The 21,827-nt window shown below is 41.7% G+C and overlaps 1 protein-coding gene across 1 annotated transcript in view; it reads left to right on the top strand.

The window, feature by feature from the left end:
• Positions 1-17,580, top strand: part of nxph2a (neurexophilin 2a) — a 165,252-nt gene extending 147,672 nt beyond the window's left edge. The window contains exon 3 of the mRNA XM_059969131.1: positions 16,831-17,580. Within this exon, the coding sequence (XP_059825114.1) occupies positions 16,831-17,580 (750 nt within the window). The remainder of the gene's footprint in view (positions 1-16,830) is intronic.
• The last annotated feature ends 4,247 nt before the right edge of the window (positions 17,581-21,827 follow it).

The raw sequence follows: 21,827 nt of genomic DNA, 5'->3' as shown, positions 1-21,827 counted from the left end.
AAAGGTTCAGAGGGATATGGGTTAAAAACAGGCAAATAGGACTAGGTTCAATGGGCATTTCAGTCAAGATGGACAAGTTGGACTTCAGGAACTGTTTCCATGCTCTATAACTGTTTGAGTCTTTGCATGTAAATCAGAGCCCAAATATGTCTGTAGTATAACCATAGGTTTACCAACTTTTAATAATCAGAATCATGTTTAATATCACTGGTATATGTCATGAACTTTGTTGTTATGCTTCAGCAATACATTATAGATATATATATATATATATATGATAAATTAAATAATTAGTGCAAAAAGAGGAAAACAAAAAAAAGTAGTGAGGTTGTGTTCATGGGTTCAATATCTCTTCAGAAATCTGATGGCAGAGGGAAAGAAGCTAATCCCAAATTGTTAAGTGTGTGCCTTCAGACTCTTTTACCTCCTCCATGATGGTAGCAATGAGAAGAGGGCATACTCTGGGTGATGAGGGTCCTTAATGATGGATGCCACCTTTTTGAGGCATCGCTCCTTGAAGATATCCTGGGTGCAGGGGAGGCTAGTGCCCATGATGGCTTTCTTGGTTGAATATAATCAACAGCACTGTGCAAATTATCTGGAAAAATTCTGAGGGATTGTGTAAATTAGCATTTAGAGAGACAGAGAGGTTAATCAAAGACAAGGTGCATGAATTTGTTAAGTCTAGATCATGTCCAAAAATGTAATTTTTGATGAAGTAACAAGAATAGTCAATGAGGGAAGCATATTCAATGTAGTCCAGATGGATTTTACAAAAAGATATTTTGACAATTCACTGGAAGAAAGCCAACAAGCATAATCAAGGAGAATTTTAATAATGAGAGGGCTGTGAACACTGGGTTTCTTAGAGCTAAGCTAGGACACTTTTTTCATAAAATATGTTGGTAGCTTGGATATGCAGTAAAAGTTCGAAGCAAATTTATTTTCAAAGTACATACACTGTATGTCACCATATACAACCTTAAGATTCATTTTCCTGTGGGCATTTACAGTGAGTACAAAGATAAAAAAATAATAAATAATAAATTAATATCAAGAACGTGAAATGAAGAGTCCTTGAAAGTGAGTCTATAGGTTGTGGGAACAGATCATTGCTGGGTGGGTGAAGTGGTCCCCTCTGGTTCAAGGGTATTAACTGTTCCTGAGTGTGGTGCTGTGGGATCTGAAACTCCTTCTCGATGGCACCACTGAGGTGTGAGCATGGCCTGGATGGTGGGAGTCCTGCTTTCCTGCAACAGCGCTCCATGTAGTTATGCTCAGTGGTGTGAGGGCTTTACCTGTGATGGACTGAGCTGTATCCAGTACTTTTTATTGAATTTTCCATTCAAGGGCATCGGTATTTCCATACCAAGCTGTGATGCACCCAGTCAATAAACTCTCCACCACACATCTACAGAAGTTTGTCAGAGTTTTAGAGACAAACTGAATGGCACTAATGTGCTAGACCCAGGACAGATCCTCTGAAATAACAACACTGAGAGGTTTAAAGTTGCTGACATTCTCTGCCTCCGATCCCCCAATGAGGACAAGCTTATGGATCTCCAGTTTCCTCTTCCTGTAGTCAATAATCTGCTCCTTGATCTTGCTGTCATTGAGTGAGAGGTTGTTGTGGCGCCATTCTGCGAAATTTTCGGTCTCCCTCCTATATGCTGATTCATTCCCAACTTTAACACCACCAGCGACAGTGGCGCCATCAGAAAATCTAAATAGGGCACAGGAGCTGTGCTTCGCCTCACAGTAGTGAATAAAGCAGTGTACTAAGCACATGGTCTTGTGGCACACTTGTGCTGATGGTGATTGTGGTGTTGTTGCCAATCCAAGTGAGGAAATTGAGGATACAGTTGCACAAGGAGGTACTGAGGCCTGGATCATCTAGATCATTGGTTTAGAGGGGATGATAATATCCGTAGTCAGAGAGCATTCTTATGTATACACCTTCACTATCCAGATGTTCTAAGTTTGAGTGAAGAGCAAGTGAATTGGCAACTGCTGTTGACCTGATGTGATGGTAGGCAAACTGGAGCTGAACCAAATCTCTCCTCAGGCAGTTTCTTCACCAACCTTCCAAAACACTTCATCACTGTGGATGTAAGTGCGATTGGACAACAGTCTCTGAGGCAGATTATCAGGTTCTTCTTGGGCTCCAGTATAATTGAAGCCTTCTGAAGCAAGAGGTCAAAGGCATCAGGGAAAACTCCAGCCAGTTGATCAGCATAGGTCTTGGGAGTAGTCTGAGTCAGAGTGATAAGGTTTTGGCTCAACAGGGCTTCAACAAGAACAAGCAATGTAAGTGGGTAAGTTCATTCCTTATTTCTTATTTCGTTTTTTTAATTTAACTCTTGAGAGAATAGGGGGTATGTCTATAGGGGTAGTGTTCTGTTCTGAGTGACAGATGTGGGATATTCAGGAGACAACCAGCCTCCCCACTGGCCACATCTGCACCAGGTACATCGAGGTGCAGCTCCTTAGAGACAGTTCTAAAGAACTGCTTCTGCAGCTCAGTGATATTGTTGAGGGCAGTGAAGAGGTGAGTGGGAAGTTGGATGATTGGGAATCTTTTAAAATCCAACAAAAAGGCAACTATAAAGGCTATAAGAAGAGAAAAAAATGAAATATGAGGGCAAACTAGCCAATAATATAAAGCAAGATACCAAAAGTTTTTTTTTCAGTTATATAAAGAGTAAAAGGGAAGTGAGAATTGACATTGGACCACTGGAAAATTATGCTGGTGAGATACCAATGGGGGACAAAGAAATGGCAGATGAACTTAATGGGTACTTTGCATCAACCTTCACTGTAGAAGACACTAGCAGTGCACCAGAGGTCTGTGAGTGTCAGGGATCAGGAGAGAGTGCCATTGTCATTACAAAGGAAAAATTGGTAGGCAAACTCAAACATCTTAAGGTCGATATGTCACCTGGACCAGATGGACTACATCCTAGAGTCTTGAGAGAGTTTGCTGAAGAGATAACAGATGCATTGGTCATGGTCTTTCAAGAATCACTTGATTCTGGCATGGTCCTGGAGGACTGGAAGATTGCAAATGTCACTCCACTCTTTAAGAAGGGAGGAAGGCAAAAAAGAAAGGAAATTATAGGCCAGTTAGCCAAACCTCAGTGGTTGGGGAAGTGTTGGAGTCCATTATTAAGGATGAGGTTTAGGGGTACTTGGAGACTAATAATAAAGTCAGTCGAAGTCAGCATAGTTTCTGTAAAGGAAAATCTTTCCTGACAAACCTGTCAAGAGTTCTACAAGGAAGTAGCAAGTAGAGTGGACAAAGGAAAGGCAATGAATGTCATTTACTTGGATTTTCAGAAGGCATTTGATAAAGAACTACACATGAGGCTGCTTAACACGATGAAATCCTATGGCGCTACAGGAAAGATATTAGAATGGAAAGTGGAATGGTTGACAGGCTGTGAATTCAAATTAAGGGAGCCTTTCCTGGTTGGCTGCCAGTGAATAGTGGAGTTCCTCAGGGGTCAGTGTTGGGACCACTACTTTTCACATTGTTTGTCAGTGATTTAGATAATTAATGATTTTGTGGCAAACTTTGCAGATTATACGAAGATAGGTGGAGGGGTAGATAGTGCTGTGGAAGCAATGTGATTGCAGCAAGACTTAGACAAATTGGAAGAATGGGGGGAAATGTGGTAAATAGAATACAGTGTTGAGAAATGTATGATAGTGTGTTTTAGTAAAAGGGAAAACAGTGTGGAATATTATCTAAATGGGGAGAAGGTTCAAACATGAGAGGTGCAGAGGAACTTAAAGAGTCCTCGTGCAAGACTCCCAGAAGGTTAGTTTACAGGTTGAGACTGTGGTAAAGAAGGCAAATGCAATGTGAACATTTATCTTAAGGGGAATAGAACATAAAGGCAAGGAGATAACGCTGAGCCTTTATAAGATCCTAGTCAGGACACACTTGGAGTATTGTCAACAGTTTTGGGCCCCATATCTCAGAAAGGATGTGTTGTTATTGGAGAGCGTCCAAAGGAGGTTCACAAGGGTGATTCTGGGAATGAATGGGGTTAACATATGAGGAGCACTTGGCAGCTTTGGGCCTGTGCCCACTAGAATTTGGAAGAATGTGGGGGAATTTCATTGAAACCTACCGAATGTTGAAAGGACTAGATAGGGTGGATGTAGAGAGGACGTTTCCTATGGTGGAGGTATCCGGAAATAGAGGGCACAGCCTGAAAATTGAGGGGTGACCTTTTAGAACAGAGTCAAGAAGGTAAGGAGTGAGATTTTAAGCCACAATGTAGTGAATCTGTGGAATGTTCTGCCACAGACTGCGGTGAAGGCTAAGTCCGTGGGTATATTTAAGGTGAATATATTTAAATTTCCTAATCAATCAGGGCATCAAAGGATATGGCAAGAAAGCAGATGAATGGGGTTGAGTGGGATCTGAGATTAGCCTTGATGAAATGGCAGAGCAGGCTCGGTGTGCTGAATGGTTTAATTCTGCTCCTATGTCTTAAGGTCTCATGGTGTTTAATACTCGGTCAGGTAACGTGTCTGGGCTGGAGGCTTCCTATGTGTTCACCTCCTATAGGATGGTGTCATATCGGCCTCAGGAGACTGAAATTACAAGACTGTTGAGGTCTGTGGGAGTTCGGGAAGGTGCTTTCATGTTCTGACAGTCAAAGTGACCATAAAAGGCATTGATCTCATCTGGGAACAAAACCTTGTCACTTATATCACTCGGTTTCACCTTGTAGGAGGTGATAACATTCAAGCCCTGTCACAGCTGTTAAGCATCCCTCAGTGATTCAGGTTTAGTCCAGAATTGCTACTTCACAAGTAAGATAGCTTTCTAAAGGTCATACCTGGACCTCTTGTGCTTTACTTGGCTACCAGAGCTCAATGCCACTGATCTGGCCCTCAGCCAATTCCAGATCTCTTGGTTCATCCAGGACTTCTGGTTAGAGAAGAGTGTGAATGAATTTATGGGGACACTCTCGTCTACGACTGCTTTTATAAAGTGTGTGACACCCTTGTGCTGCAGATCACACTGTATGTTGATGACAGTTGCCAGCGATTTCTTCAAGCAAACTTAATTGAAGTCCCGACAATGATTTCAAAGGCATCAGGGTAGACTGTTTCTTCTATGCTAATTGCTGCACTCAAAACCTGCTTAACACACCCAGTAAAAGTAAGAACGTAAGGAGTAGAAGCTGATGAAGTCCCGCACCACTATTCAATGAGACCATAGCTGATAATTTACCTCAGCCCCACTTTCTTGAACTAATGCAATAAATCCAATGTGTTTGTCTTGAATATAGTCAGCAACTAACCCTCTAGACTCCATTTGGTATGCTCTAGGAGCTTGAAATTTGTTGCATTCACTGTTTGTGTTGATTGCAGCTTATTAGCTCTAGGTCACTTTCCCCAGAACCAATTAGTTACAACACAGTCAGACAAAATGGCTATGGATAATAGCACACTCCTTGGACAGGAATAAAACAGTGTTCCACTGGGACCTACTGGCACACTTCTATTTGCTATGTGCACAAATTAAATGACTTTGGGAATCCAAGGAAGATATTATATTTGCTGGCAAAACAAATGTATAGTGGATTACAATGAGTACTATTGAACACTACAGGAGGGTATAAATAGGCAGCCAGAGGACATTACTATGTTAGCAGCAAGGATTGATATATGGTAGACAACCGTTTGATGCATTAACGTGTTGGACAACACACTTTAATTGATGAGATAGTATATGAAATCTTTGAGCTGGGAACAGGATGTAGAATTATTATGGTGGCAGAGAAGTAGATGAAAAAATTCTGCATAAATTAAATCATAGCTGGGATTTGGATTTAGACACTTAAATCTACAAACTGGAGGAAATGCAGAACATGTAAAATATTTTAAGTGTGTACTCTTGGACTTTCTATTATAGAAACTACAGAGTAGAAAACAGAGCATGAATTTATGATGTCTTATTGTCAGCCCAGGATCTTCTTCTATTGCCTGGGGCCTCGTCTGTTATAGTATCGAAGTGGCTGGCGTTTTGTGGCAGAATCCCGAAGATTACAATTGTAGTTTGAATTATTGATGACATGCTACTTATATTTGTTTTCATCATTTATTTTATGTGTCTTACTGGTGTCTTCTTTAAGAAAGTTACATTAATAGTGTTGCTGCCCCTCTCTCTGACTTCCACCCGAATATTTGTGGTACCTCTTGTCAGTGCTACCATCAGAAAGGAAGTACAGGAGCCTGAAGACACACACACAATGTTTTGGGAGATTCTTCACCTCTAGCATCAGATTGCAGAACGGTCTATGAACCCATGAACACTAATGCACTAGTCATCTTTTGCACTGCTTATTTAGTTATTTTTATTTTAACATAGTGATTTGTTATGCCTGCACTGTACTGCTGCTACAAATCAACAAATTTACCAATGAGTATCAGAGACAATAAACCTGATTCTGATTCTGACATGCTCCTCTCTTAAATACCTCTCTATCCATGAAGTCAAAGTGTTTGAAAGAGAGAAGTTATTTTCTTCACAGCATAACTTAAGCAATAGTTGCAAGCTATACTGATTTTTCTCTTTGAATAAGTCATTATTATTCATAATGAAGATTTAAAAAACTGCAAGTATTGGAAATCTGAAATTTAACAGAAATACTGTAAGCAATCATCAGATCAGATAGCATTTGCTGAGAAAGAAGCAAAGTTGGTGTGGGAGCAGAGTAGATGGTGGAACTTTATATTTTTGCATAATGAAGTGGCAGCTTATGAATTGTAACACAAATCAGAAGTTAATACGTCTCACTACACTGACTATAATGCAGAATGTATATTGGCTTGTTGGAAGTCTAAGCTAAGTAGTAGTCACCCAGATGCTTTTCAGTCATAGGGTCATAGAACACTACAGCACAGAAACTGAAACTTTGGCCCACCTTCATTCAGTCTGTGCTGAACAATTAATCTGTCTAGTCCTGTTAACCTGCACTCAGATAATAGCTCTCCATGCCCCGCCCATCCATGTGCCCCCAGGACTGCAAACACCTCCTCTTCTGTAATCTGTAGGACTGGAGAACAAAAGATGAGGAGGCAGTTAGAAGGTGGAGAGGGGGAGGAAGAAACACAAGGTGATAGGTGAAACTGGGAGGGGGGGAGGAGTGAAGTAAAGAGCTGGGAAGTTGATTAATGAAAGAGATAGAGGCTCTATCCCATCCAGTCCTTTTACAATACAGGAGTCCGAGTAAATATGTGGAAAGTTAATATCACCTACTATCAAAACCTTATGTTTCTTGCAACAGTCTGCAATCTCTTTGCAAATTTGCTCCTCTAAATCCTGCAGACTGTTGGGTGGTCTATAATATCCCATTAATGTAGTCATAACTTTCTTATTCTTCAGTTCTACCCATAAAGCCTCACTAGACAAGTTGTCCGGTCCCTCCTGACTGAGCACTGCTGTGACATTTTCCCTTACTGGCATAGCCACCACTCCCCCTTAAATCCCTCCTGTTCTATCATGTCTAAAATAACAGTACACTGGAACATTACACTAGCAATCGTTACGCTGATGGACACAATGTCATGATTACATGTGCTAATCCATGCTCTAAGCTCACCAGCCTTTCCTACAATACTCCATGCATTGAAATATATACAGTCCTATGAGCATGCAGAGCATTAGTTCCATGATGCTCAACCTTTTGATTCCTGACATTGTATGTAGGTTTAGCAACATCTTTCTCCACAACAACTCCACTATCTGCTCTGTTGCTCTGGTTCCCATCTCCCTGAAACTCTAGTCTAAACAACCTCCCACCCCCATGCAGCACTAGCAAGCCTTCTCATGAGGAAATCAGTCTTCCCTGGAAGAGAGCCCAATGATCCAAAAATCTGAAGCCCTCCTTCCTGCACCAACACCTTACCACCCACTAAACTGTATGATCTTCCTATTTGGGGCCTCACTTGCAACCCTGAGATCACAATCTTGGAGTCCTATCCTGTAACTTAGAACCTAACACCCTGAACTCACTTTGCAGGACCTCATCACCCAAACTACCATCTCTTTGGTACAAACATGGACAACGACCTCTGGCTGCTCATCCTCACAGTTAAGAATTCTGTGGACTTAAACCAAGATCGAGCATTCGAGGACAACAAACCATCCTGGAAACTTACTCTTGCCCACAGAAGTTCCTTTCTGTTTCCCATCTAATGAACCTCTTATCACTACTTCTAGCCTATTCTTCCCCCACACTGCTCTCTTCACTTCTGAGTCACAGAAACCTACTCAGTGCAGCTTCTCCCTGGTAGGTCATCCCCCACATCAATATTTAAAGTGGTATACTTATCATTTTGGGCAGGTGGGGCTCATCAGCCTTGGGTGGCAGCCCGCCAAAGAGAGGGAAAGCTCTGATTTTAACCCTCCCCTGCCTTGCGGCCATACCCACCTATGGGAAAGGCTTTGGGAGTAAACCCCGAGGAAGAAGTCCAGAGCCGGGCTTCCTGAGGCAGTTTGATGTTGTTTACAACTTCACTCTGGCAATCTCTGTGATGACACCAGTGCCAAGCTGTACAAGCACTTGCCCTTCTCTTGGATTACAACAGTGACGTGGAGACGGGAACCTGCTGCATGGGCAACAGCCGGTTCTTCAAATCTTCCCACCCAGCTTTGTGCCCTGGAAAGGACACAGTCCACCAGAGGCACAGATCCATGATCCCCTGGGATTGACGGTTGCCTACACATACTTATTATTAAGGATACTATCCACAGAGGTACCCTGCACTGGCAGCCTGTTCTCTTTCCCTCTCTGACAGTCACCCAGGTACCTGCCTCCTGCAATTTAAAGGTGACTACTTCCCACATCTCACACAAGGAACATGCTGCTATGGACCTATTCTCAGCGCACTATCTATGTACTGACAGAAAATAAAAGCTGGCTGGAAACCTACTTAGAGCCCGCATCTATGCTTAACAAAACTGAACCACTCTAACACTGCCCCACTCCAACAATTGATTTGGGTTAAATTGTTTTTGACCAACCCATCCCTTGCATTTGTCTCCTGATGGACCTCTGAGAAAATACCTTTTTTTCTGGCTCTGTAGCTCTCAAGTTATCAAGGCCTCAATTTAAATACATGCCCTCTTGGTATTATGCATTTCTACTCTTGGGAAAAGATACCAACTATCTACTCTATCAACTTATGAACACACTTATGTTCTGTGGAGATTAATGTAAATTAGGCATCATTAGCTTAATTAATTCAGCACATATCTGAACTAAAGGCCTGTTCCTAAAACATACTATTCTATACTCCATCTTCTAAGCCACTCATTTTTATCGGATCTCCACTCAGCCTCTGCTGCACCAGAGAAAACAACCTTATTTTTCCCAATCTCTCATTACAGCTCATGGGCTGTAATCTGGGCAGCATCCTGGTAAATCTCTTCTTCACCTGCCCTAAGCCTCCACATCCTTCCTGTAATGAGGTGCAACATCACATCCTGACTATCAAACTCAGTGCCTTGACTAGCAATGGCAAGCATGCATTATGCTTTCTGTACCATCCTGTCTATTGGTGCACCCACTTTCAACGAGCTACAGACTTGGATCCCAAGATCCCTGTGTTCAGTGATGTTAACTAAAATAAAATAAGCAAAAACCCAAATGAAAAAGATTGTCATTTATACACCAGCGGTGGTTGGCATAGAGCTGAGAGTCAGGTATAGTGTATCCAGTCCCTCAGATCAGTGAGGTAAGGAACCATCCTTGGGACTCAGTGGTTCAAAGGAATAGAGTTGCCAACCTTCACTAAGGTAAATTAATCTACATGTTTTTGTTACATTAATTAACCTGAATATTTTTAATTACAATGGTGAGTTGAAATACTCTGGTGTCTGATCTCCAGTGCATTTCCTTCTTTAATAATGCAGTGAACAGATGTGGAGATCAGATCTTCTGATGCACATCTGACTGTGTTTCTGGCCATAACCACCAACTAGACTTCAGTGTAATGCAATCTTTTATTGTGTTAATGCTTCAATAATATTGGCCCAAAGTAGTTGATCTAAATATCAAAAGCAAATACAGTGCACCTGTGTTTCTTTAAGGCATTCATTTAGTTTATTATATTTTTGCTTTAGTAATTCGTTTGTAATCATTTTCTAGTTAAAGTTAAGGTTGTTGAAAGTAAATTCGTTGTCTGTGATATATCGCGGCATGCGATGACGTCACACCCAGTTTTGCCACGTCTTGTGGGAAAATACTGGTTTGGAGAAACGGGAAGGAGGGGGTTTGTGTGTGCAGGATCAGCGCGAGAAAAGTTTTCTTTCTGCGCACTAGAAACATCATAGAAGCAACGCCGTAAGTTCATAAGATAATCGATATGTTGAAGTAAAAATGTTAACACTGATTCTGTTAAAAGTAATGACGATTGAGAGCAAGCGGTGGGCCATCATGTTTAGCTGCATGAGTTCAAGAACGGTACACATTGAGGTCATCGAATCTTTGGATACATCCAGCTGCATTAATGCTCTCAGGCACTTCTTTGCACTAAGAGGCCCTGCAAAACAGTTAAGGTCTGATTGCGGCAGGAACTTTGTTGGAGCATCCAAGGAGCTGGGGATGGACAAAACGGTGCAAAGGTACCTCAGTCAGCAGGGATGCAACCAGGAGTTTAACACACCACACGCCTCTCACATGGGAGGCTCATGGGAGCAGATGATTGGTATCGCCAGAAGAATTCTTGATTCAATGTTTCTGCAGCAACGCACCTGACTGACCCACGAGGTACTGTGCATACTAATAGCAGAGGTCACAGCCATTATAAATGCACGAGCACTCCTACCTGTGTCTTCTGACCAGGAAAACCCCTTCATACTCTCACCATCAATGCTCCTTACGCAGAAGGTAGGAGCTCCCCCTCCACCTGGGGACTTCTCCGATAAGGATTTGTACACAAAGCAATAGAGATAGGTTCAGGCTCTTGCAAATCGGTTCTGGTCTTGTTGGAGACCTGAATATCTACCTTTGTTGCAACTGTTACGAAACCCCGTAACTGGGTCACTTACCAGCCAAGATAGAGAGGTTCGTTGAAGTCTGATGGTACTATTTTTAACTGTATTTATTGATAAAGGGGCACAAAAATAAGATTAATGCAAACATACAGATAATATACATCATCAATACTAAATCTAAAAGCACGGGTATAATAATAATCAATAAGAAATAGCTCTATCATTGTCAAGGGGATAATGTATTGTCTGATGGAAATATAAAAGTCACTGTTAGTTCGTTCAACCTGCAGCATTTTTGGGTTTTAGAGAGAGGCGGTTTAAACTTGCCCAGGTCTTTTATGATGCCAATCCTTTGAGTTGTGGGGAGTTGGTTTCCCCGTTGTTAGCTGAAAGCCGTTTTCCGTGGTACAAGCCACCAGTTCCAGGCAAAAGGAACCGAACGCACGTGGCCTCCTTCCAATGGCTTCCGCTATTACGGGATCGCTAACGTTTCTTCTGGTGCGTCTGAGGGGCTGTTTCCACAGACCCTCTTTTATCCTGACTCACAGGGTCTCAGATGTCAATCAGGTTGGGGTGAGGCAATCCCTCCCTCAACCAGCCTACTTTGCCTGAGGGCTTCCACGTAGCAGAGTATTGCAATACACAAGTTCGTTTCCAAGAGACAATGGCCGTTTCCCGTAGCTTTATATCGCCGGGGGGGGAAACAAGACATTCCGCACGTCTCTCTCTCATTTCCTGGGTCTCCTGACCCAACTCAATAGTGATCTTGCAATTCTCACAAAGGAGGGGGCTGCAGGCATAACACCCCCTTTCTTCAATGCGTTTTCACAAGCGGTTAAAGTGAAGTAGTACTGAGTCTTACAGGATTGTAGAATCTAACACAATACAAAAGCTTTTCCTTTTCATTACAGAGTAATACAGTTATACATTCAATTCAGCATCCAAACAGTTAACGATTATAGTGTCACTTCCTTTAATATCTTAACATCTTGTACCTTACTAAGATCTTGTAGCATCAGACTTCAATTTAATAACCACCTATTTTTATTTCTTTCCTTCAGCTAAAAAACTAAGGAGTTGTGATCTTAGCTTACGTGTATCTACAAAAGTTCATGCAAATACTAATCTTTCTGTTGTTTTCAAACTTAACAGGCAGGCTTCTGTGGGGTTGTCTTTATTATTCACATGCTTTGTCGAAATCCTGTACAACTGGCTTTTGCTATTTAAAACTGGCGTCCCCATTAACCCTCGCCTCTTTTCTGGCTAGTTCCCACCGGGGGAGCTTGGGTACCTTGGCGAAATAAACTCTCGCCTGCCTCTTTCATAGGGGATATTTTATCAACACCGTGTCCCAAACTTAGACCATCTTCTGAATTTCCACCCAATTCTTTAATTTTACACAGGTGGCTAGCCCTCTCGTCAGGACCCTTCAGGCTATGTGTTTTCAGTTCGAACTCTTTGTTCAAGCAGCATTTCAAATTCTGCCTTTTCACACCACACTCTGGAATAACAATAGCACAGGGGGCCCCCCGTCATCTCCCGACTTAATCTGTAAGCGATCCGCAGGTTTTAAAATTTCTTCATTCGATTCGGGAACTACATATTTCCCATTTACTTCAATAATAATATTTATCTCCCCATTTTTGAGCTCCGCATTAACTTTTAACACACCTTCGAGCACAAACACCTGGGAACTCTCACTTCCCACTATTACCAAGGTTAACCCTTTCTTCACTGAACCAAGTCTATCTGACCCACAAGGGCGGCCGTCCCCTTCAACTGAATCAAATACCCCAGACTTTTTCTGAGCTCCGTTACTAGGTTCAGTACCACGTGCATCCCCATCTTGGACACACTCAAACTGGACATTTGCCTCTTTCAGGCTTTCAATACCCGTACCCGGTCCAAATTCTAAATTCCCCTGATTCTCCCAGCTACTCTCTGGGCAACTCCCTTCCAGAGTAAACTCAACCCCACGGGCTGAAACAACCTCATCTGCCAACCCAGCAGACCTCTTCAAGGTAATGGCATCCTTTTCATCTAGGACTGCCCTCATTTCATTATCGGGAACACCTCTAGCATTTTCAATTTCTTCAAACAGTTCTGCCAACCCAGACAGATCATCCAGGTCCAACCCTGGACCTTTTAACAGCTCTAGCTGTTTCTCATCTTTATCTTCTGCCTCTAAAGCTTTTCTCCTCGCTAAGGGCGGGTCTACCTCCTCTCCCTTACCCTCTTTCACTTTACTACTCTTCATTTTACCACCCTCTAAACCCTCATGGTACAGGGTCAGTAGAAACATCTTGGCCAAATCGAAACTGGCCGGATTTAAACTGCTCTCGTTCTCAGCTGCCTCTCTCGACATGCTGCGAGTGACCGTGCATGCGGGGTAGATCTTGCAATCTAGGGGCGGGGCCACAACACTCACCGGTCGGCTGGCCATCATCATGGCTGCCCATCGTCATGGCTGCCCAAACCTTACCACCTGATAAATCGTTACCGAGAAGGACGTCCACGTCAGTTCTCGGGAACTCTGATCGCACCCCTATTTCAACTGGTCCAGATACCAGCTCACAATCCATAATGTCCTTATGTAAGGGCACCATTTCTGTCCCTTTGCCTATTCCTTTCACAGCTACCATTCTCGTCTTGCGACCAAAATCTAGTACCTTACCGCTGATCAACGACAGCTCAACCCCCGTGTCTGTCCAGATCCATACGGGAACTGGTATGTCTCCCTCCCTCACAGACACAGTTCCGTGTGATAGACAAGTCTTAGACCCTTCTCGTACTCTGTCTACCCGGGGCTCTCTTGTCGGTTTACTGATTACCACGCCACATCCGATAGGGACTGCTGCTTTCCCTATTCCTGTCTCTTTCCTCGGAGCAACGCACCGAGATGCAGTATGCCCCCCCTTTCCACAATTAAAACAGGTCAAGCCCGGAAATCTCTGGCCGTCTGGCCTTTCCCCCTCAACCTTACCAGTAGCTCCTGGCAGGACCTCTGCCTCATCCGGCGGACTTTCTCGATCGTTCCCATGGTCTCTCTGGGAACTTTTATTCGAAGAAAACTTTGTCTTGTGGGTTAGGGCATATTCATCTGCGAACCTAGCAAATTCGGAGATGGACTTGTTCGGCTTCTCATTCAAATACATCCGGATATCCTACGAAACACAACCTTTAAATTCCTCAATCAGAATTAACTCCCTGAGATGCCAGTAATCCAACCCCACTATCTCTGCTGTGCACCAACAGTCCATGAGCACCCCCTTCTCATAGGCAAACTCGGTATACGTCTGATTCCACCCTTTCTTTAAATTTCTAAACTTTTGTCTATACGCCTCAGGTACTAGCTCATAACTCCGGAGAATGGCCGCCTTTACTTTGTCATAACTCTTCTCCTCTCCTTCCTCCATGGCCAATGCCATATATGCTGTGCCTTCCCTTTTAACACACTTTGTAAAAGCGCCACCCACTGGGCCACTTCTGATTCACTGCCACCTTTTCAAAAAGCAAGAAATAACTATCAACATCCGTCTCCTCGAATGGAGGTACTACCTCAACTCTCGACTAACATTGAACCGCTCCTCTCGGTCTGACCCCGGAACTCGTGGCTCTTGCCGTAACTTCTCCATCTCCAAGTCATGTTTCCTCTGTTTCTCTGCCTCCCTCTCCTTCTCAGCTCTCTCTTTCTCAGCTGCTTCCAGCTGTTTTAACCGAAGTTCATGCTCTCTTTGTTTCTCAGCTCTTTCCTGCTCCCGTTTCACCTCTAACTCATTTAGCTGGAGCGCACGCTCCCTCTCTTTCTCTCTCTCGGCCCTTTCATTCTCCTTCTCAGCTGCCTCCAGCTGCTTTAACTTAATTGCATGTTCCAACTTTAATTTCTCCAACTCTAACTGACCCGTCCCACTAGCTTGTATCTTTTCAGGGGTATTTTCCAATACCTCAGCTGTAAACACATTCTTCCCAATATAATACTGAGTTATTGCCCTTCACACCTCCTGCTTTTTCATTGACAACCACACCTCTGCAAGGTTTAACCCCTTTGCCAAACTTATCAAGTCTGATTTGGTGGCCGCCTCTAGTGCCTCCAGAGTCGGGTTTTCTATAAATTCACCCACGTCCATCTTTGCTGGTTTCCCGTCTGGCTACCCGCGTAACCAGATCCAAGTTTTGGACTTACAAGCCCGATTTACTGGCCTCCTAATTTGGTGTCAAATCCCGAGATGAGAACTCCACTTTTGTTACGAAACCCTGTAACTGGGTCACTTCCAGCAAAGATAGAGAGGTTCATTGAAGTCTGATGGTACTATTTTTAACTGTATTTATTGATAAAGGGGCACAAAAATAAGATTAATGCAAACATACAGATAATATACGTCGTCAATACTAAATCTGAAAGCGCGGGTATAATAATAATCAATAAGAAATAGCTCTATCGTTGTCTAGAGGATAATGTATTGTCCGATGGAAATATAAAAATCACTGTTAGTTCGTTCAAGCTGCAGCGTTTTTGGGTTTAGAGAGAGGCGGGTTAAACTTGCCCAGGTCTTTTATGATGCCAATCCTTTGAGTTGTGGGGAGTTGGTTTCCCCGTTGTTAGTTAAAAGCTGTTTTCCGTGGTACAAGCCACCAGTTCCAGGCAAACAGAACCAAATGCACGTGGCCTCCTTCCAATGGCTTCCGCTATTATGGGATCGCTAGTGTTTCTTCTGATGCGCCTGAGGGGCTCTTTTATCCTGACTCACAGGGTCGTAGATGTCAATCAGGTTGGGGGTGATGCAATCCCTCCCTCAACCAGCCCACTTTGCCTGAGGGCTTCCACGTAGCACAGTATTTCAATCCACAAGTTCGTCTCCAAGAGACAATGGCCGTGTCCCGTAGCTTTATATCACCGGGGGAATGAGACATTCCACTCGTCTGTCTCTCTCATTTCCTGGGTCTCCTGACCCAACCCAATAGTGATCTTGCGATTCTCACAAAGGAGGGGGCTGCAGGCGTAACACAACACAGACAAAAGTGGACAGAACCTCGCAGGAATCTTCAAGTTGGAGATTTAGTCCTGCTCAGGGACAACCAAATCGCCCGCAACAGCTGGCCAGTGGCCAGAATCGCTGCCGCATTCCCTGGTAGGGATGGACATGTCAGGAAGGTTGAGTTGAAAACTTCTGACCAAGGTGTTGTGAAAACTTACCAAAGGCCAGTTGCAGAAGTTGTTCTACTCCTACCTAAGGACTGATTTAGAGACTGAAGTTTGTATTATGTTCATTGTGACCTTACGAAGGTCAGGCGGGGAGTGTGTTGCCTTAAGGTATTCATTTAGTTTATTATATTTTTGCTTTAGTAGTTCGTTTGTAATCATTTTCTAGTTAAAGTTAAGGTTGTAGAAAGTAAATTCGTTGTCTGTGATATATCGCGGCATGCGATGACGTCACACCCAGTTTTGCCACGTCTTGTGGGAAAATACTGGTTTGGAGAAACGGGAAGGAGGGGGTTTGTGTGTGCAGGATCGGCGCGAGAAAAGTTTTCTTTCTACGCACTAGAAACATCAGAGAAGCAACGCCGTAAGTTCATAAGATATAAGTTTTATCAACAGTTTTCACCATACGTTAATGTGGAAGAGTGAACAGTAAATGGTTAATCTTACTGGGATCGCGCCTCATTGACTGGTTTACACTTGGTGTTTAGTTCAGAGTTTTTACACCTGTGCAAGAACACTACAGCACCTGACAGTATAGTTTGACTTTGTAGAGATAATTTACACCTACTGTACCTGTCTATTAATCCTTTGTTTTATTTTATTCTAGATCAGTTCCCATGAGAATCGGTTAGGAGGAAGACTGGAACTCTTGGAATTACAAGACAAGGCAACCGGTCCAACATTTGCTAATAATTTGGCTATTCCGCAGAGAGTAAATCCTTTGCGGCTGTTTGTGAAGGAGATTCCAAAGGCGAAATTGGACATCACTCATACCCCACGGATAAAAATTTCTGATGACTTATGGGCATGGTTAAACAACCTAACAGATAGTCGAGAATCTCATTCACGGACCAAACGCAGACCCATTGTTAAAACAGGAAAGTTCAAAAAAATGTTCGGCTGGGGTGACTTCCATTCTAACATCAAAACTGTTAAACTGAATCTTCTCATTACTGGGAAGATAGTTGACCATGGGAATGGGACTTTCAGTGTGTACTTCAGGCACAACTCAACTGGTCTCGGCAATGTGTCTGTAAGCCTGGTTCCACCATCCAAGGTTGTGGAATTTGACTTCTCTCAGCAGTCAACGCTGGAAACCAAGGAGTCCAAAACATTCAACTGTCGAATCGAGTATGAGAAAACAGACAGGGCAAAGAAGACTGCGCTGTGTAATTATGATCCTTCAAAGATATGTTATCAGGAGCAGACCCAAAGTCATGTTTCTTGGTTGTGTTCCAAACCATTCAAGGTTATATGCATATATATAGCTTTCTACAGTGTAGACTATAAACTTGTGCAAAAAGTTTGTCCTGATTACAATTATCACAGTGAAACCCCTTATTATTCATCTGGTTAACAAAATAACCATGGCATGATAGGTGAAGACTTGTCATTCTGTATGTAACTTATTTATAACATAGTCAATGTCATGGATTAATAATGATAGTAACTGTTTAAGACAGGCATATCTGGTTTAGTGCAGCTGCTACCTCAAAGGGAGCATCTGAGACTGGGATTGCATGATAAGCATTCATAGAATGAAGAGTCTGTTCTAAACAGTCCTCATAGCAAGAAGAAAATTAATATAATATGCAGATATAAAAACTAAACTTTGTCTGAAACAATCACCTAAGGCTGAACAGCATATTTGTATTTTGACTGCAGCTCCCTATACAAGAATGAATAAATTCCTAAATGTTAAATTTGCACATTAGTTCATGAACACAGTTCCTATAGGGTTTTTTTTTGAGGGGGGGCAGTTAAAAAGTATTGCAAGGTAGTTTCATCAATTAGCCAAAACATAATATAGGATTGTAAAAATTGGTTGAATACATTTTAATGTATAAATATAGTGTGTTTTTGGAAATGTGGTCCTGTAAAACTGCTTCTTTATAAAAGACTGTGTATGTGTCAATAACATATAAAAAACTGAGAATAAAGTAGAAGACACGAAGAAAGCAACATACAAATCAAATACTTGGTCCTCCCTTTGTTGTGCATCCTTCAATAAACCATCACAGAAACATTTCACTGTGTGGCTGTATTTCATGCATTTTTAAGTTAAAAAGGATACACCAATAGGAATGTACTGAATCACAACAGACATTTACAAAGTGGAGCCTTTTCATCTGTCAGCCATTTCACATAATGATTTCTACTAATAACTTATTTGAAACCAACCAAGTGCAAAAACTACTGTTGACAATAGTTTTGATTTTTTTAAATCAATGATCAAAATAACATTTGCTTTTCAGCAGTACACTTGTCCTTGCTCAATTAAAGCTATTTATTCACATTTTATTATTATGCTAATTTGAGAAAACTTTAATTTACAAATACACCAGCTGCCGAGATCTTCCTGTTCTTTAGGTTTTGCTTCTGTTTTCATCATAACTCTTGGTTCAAAAAACACTAATATTTACTGTAGCATCGCTCATGGCACCTCAGTCTTCAGGTTTTTCAAACAAAGACCACAGTGCATCCTAGGCAAACATGTTTAACTTCCAGGATCGTTTAATATCATTTCCAGTAGACAAATATTAAGGAGAATAAAAAAGTCTTACTCCAAATCTGATGCAGCACAAAATCTACAATTAAGATAAAGAACATGATAATACTAATAAAAAATCATAATATACATCAATATGTAAGGTAGCTTACATACATTGAGTGTATGTCCACCAAAGTTATGTACAGGAGTGTCTGACAAGAAATGATAAAGTAGTGGTGGTAGGGGATGTCAAAGGGTGGGCTAGTGGGTGGAGGTGTTGATCAACCTTACTGCTTGGAGAAAGTAACTTTTTAAATCTGGTAGTTACATAGCCTCCTCCAGTGGGACAAGTAGTCCATGAGCAGGGTGGGTGAGATCCTGCCCTTCCACTTTCCTGTACTATATATACATATTGGTTTATTAGAAGAAATACAGTACTTGAAAGACACAAGAATTACGTGTGATCTTCACATGAGAATTCTGAAGTTGACATAGATCTGGCTAATGCGCAAGTTTTGCAATTTTAAGCATTGCCCACATTTTATCTGGAAAATGCATCCACAGTGAATTTTGTTATTGGGCCTTTTATGCATACATGTATTTCTGGGTTAAATTTCAGTCACTTTTATGCTCAATAATCTTGTGCACTGAACTTTGTTTAATTATTTTTAATACAAACAGAGAATTCAAAATGGCTGGACTACAAAAATTCATTATTATGTGCATTAAAGGTATAAAATATAAAAAACTTAATAATTTATTTAAATCTCTCAAACAGCTAAATAAGTACATTAGATAATTATAGTATTTATTGACACATACAGTCCAAGTGTGCTTCCTGATTACAGAAAAATATGAGTTCTTTTTATAAGTAAGCATGTAAAACTTATCCTCTGAATGCAAATATATTACATCAGTTAAATACATTGCAGCTGTGTAACTTATGCATAAGGAGATGCACAAAATTAAGGAAAACTGAGTCAACTTTAAAGTAATAAAATGCATGAAAACACTTTTAGAGAAATCTTTAATAAATAACTTAAATCATAAAACGGTATCTATGATACTGCTCTTCTTCCACCTGGTCATTTATTTTGCTGTCACACAAGCTGAGAGGTTATAGCTGAATTGTATTAAACAGAGGAGGTATGCAACCAACATACATCCTCATTTATTCAGAATGTCCTTCTGTCAAGAACAGCTGAGATCTCCAACCAGCAGAGCATTTTGTTTCTGAAGTTTTCCCCCTCACCCCCGACCCACTTGTTTATTTCTAGCAAGAAAGGAACATTACTCAGCTTAATATCTTCTGTTCTTTTCTTCCAGCATGCAACTTTTTTTCATTTGGTCAATATTTAATTGATGTAATTCCATTCCTCATTCCCCGATACCTTAACCAAAATGTTCACATCTCAGCATTGATAGTGAGGGCTAAGATACTAGTTGACTAATTGTCTGGAGGTACACAGGCTAACCTGATTCATTCCTTTTACGGATTCAAACATATTGACAAGTATATTGGTGGTCAATAATCAGAAAGTTAGCTATGGTTGATATTTCCACTGAATCAGAAAGGAGAAACATCAGAAACCAACAATAAACAACAGAAGGACTGCAGTTGCTGGTGGCCCAAAGCAACAAGCACAAAATGCTGGAGGAACTCGCAAGTCAGGCAGCATCTATGGAAATGAATAAACTAGGTGACTCTTTGGGCAGAGAGCCTTCTTCAGGACTGGAAAAGAACCATAAGACACCAGAATAAAAAGGTGGGGGAAGGGAAGGAGGATAGCTAGAAGGATAAAGAAGCCAGCTGGATAAAAAAAGATAAAGGAGGAATCTGATAGAAAAGGAGAGTGGACCATAGGAGAAATGGTAGGAGGAAGTAATCCAGGAGGAGGTGATGGCTAGGTCTGGAAGAGGAAATGCCAGAATGGAGAATAGAAAAGTGGAGGAGGAAGGTATTTTATTTTAACAGAAGGAGAAATTGAAATTCATGCCATCGGTTGGAGGCTACCTAGATGGAAACCAACTAATGCTTGTTAATTAATCCACCTCTTCACACACAAGGAGTAGTGGTGATTTTCCTCAGGTTTTTATTTAATTGGATAAATTTACTGAGCTACCAAGGGAGGTCACAGCCCAGCCATGGCTAGCTGCTCAAAATCAGTGCTTCAGTCTCCAGATTCCCATCCTTACCACAGTCAAATGCGAAGGGCCTGCCCTGCTGACCCAAAGATCCCCAGAGGCCAACAGTGTTGTCTCAGTAGCAGAGGGTCTCCATTTGTGTGCCAAGGATGCCCTGGGCCTAAAACATGTCAACCAATGAAGACCCAACCCCAGATTTGCATAGACTTAAAACAGAATCTCATTTAAAAATTTGTATATGTCCACATATTTAGAGATGTAAAAATTATAAAAATCAATAAAAGCCCAAAAAGTTGACAATTAGAAACATCAAGGGCAATTTTTAAAAGAAGAATATGCTTCCTATTTTTGCTTTATGTTCATAGCCATACTGACCTCATTGGAATTATTGGTTTAGCAGATTTTATGCCAGGTCTAACTGGGCATAGGATCTCACAAGTAGAATCATGGCACTCTGCAAGATGAACTGTGTGGGGCACAGCAGTGGAGGGGAGTGGACAGACAGATCGAGCATCAGAGTTTGCAAATTCTGTTCCTCACATTGTCAGTGCACGAATCTCATATTTGCTTCCAATTAAACTGATAAATGCAGTAGCTCTGCTGGGAATCATCGGCATTCACCAGCAATATCGGCACCCTCTGTTCAGTAGATCTGTTCTTCGGTAAAGTGAGATGCTGACATTTACACTGTCAGAATCAGTTTTTATATCATGTCCAATGTCGTGAAATTTGTTGTTTTACGGTAGCAGGGTAGCTCAACATATAAAAACAAAGTATAAATTACAAGATATATATATATATAAAAAATTAAATAACTAGTGCAAATAGGGAGCAAAAACAGTGAGGTGGTGTTCATGGGTTGGTTCATAGTCTACTGAGAAATCTGGTGGTACAGGGGGAGAAGCTTTCTCTAAAACATTGAGTGCGTGTATTATATTTTCTTTCTGATGGTAGCAATGAGAAGTGAG

The sequence above is a fragment of the Hypanus sabinus genome, chromosome 5 (assembly GCF_030144855.1).
Source record: "Hypanus sabinus isolate sHypSab1 chromosome 5, sHypSab1.hap1, whole genome shotgun sequence".
Classification (NCBI taxonomy): Eukaryota; Metazoa; Chordata; class Chondrichthyes; order Myliobatiformes; family Dasyatidae; genus Hypanus; species Hypanus sabinus.
This window is presented reverse-complemented; position numbering and strand designations above follow the sequence as displayed.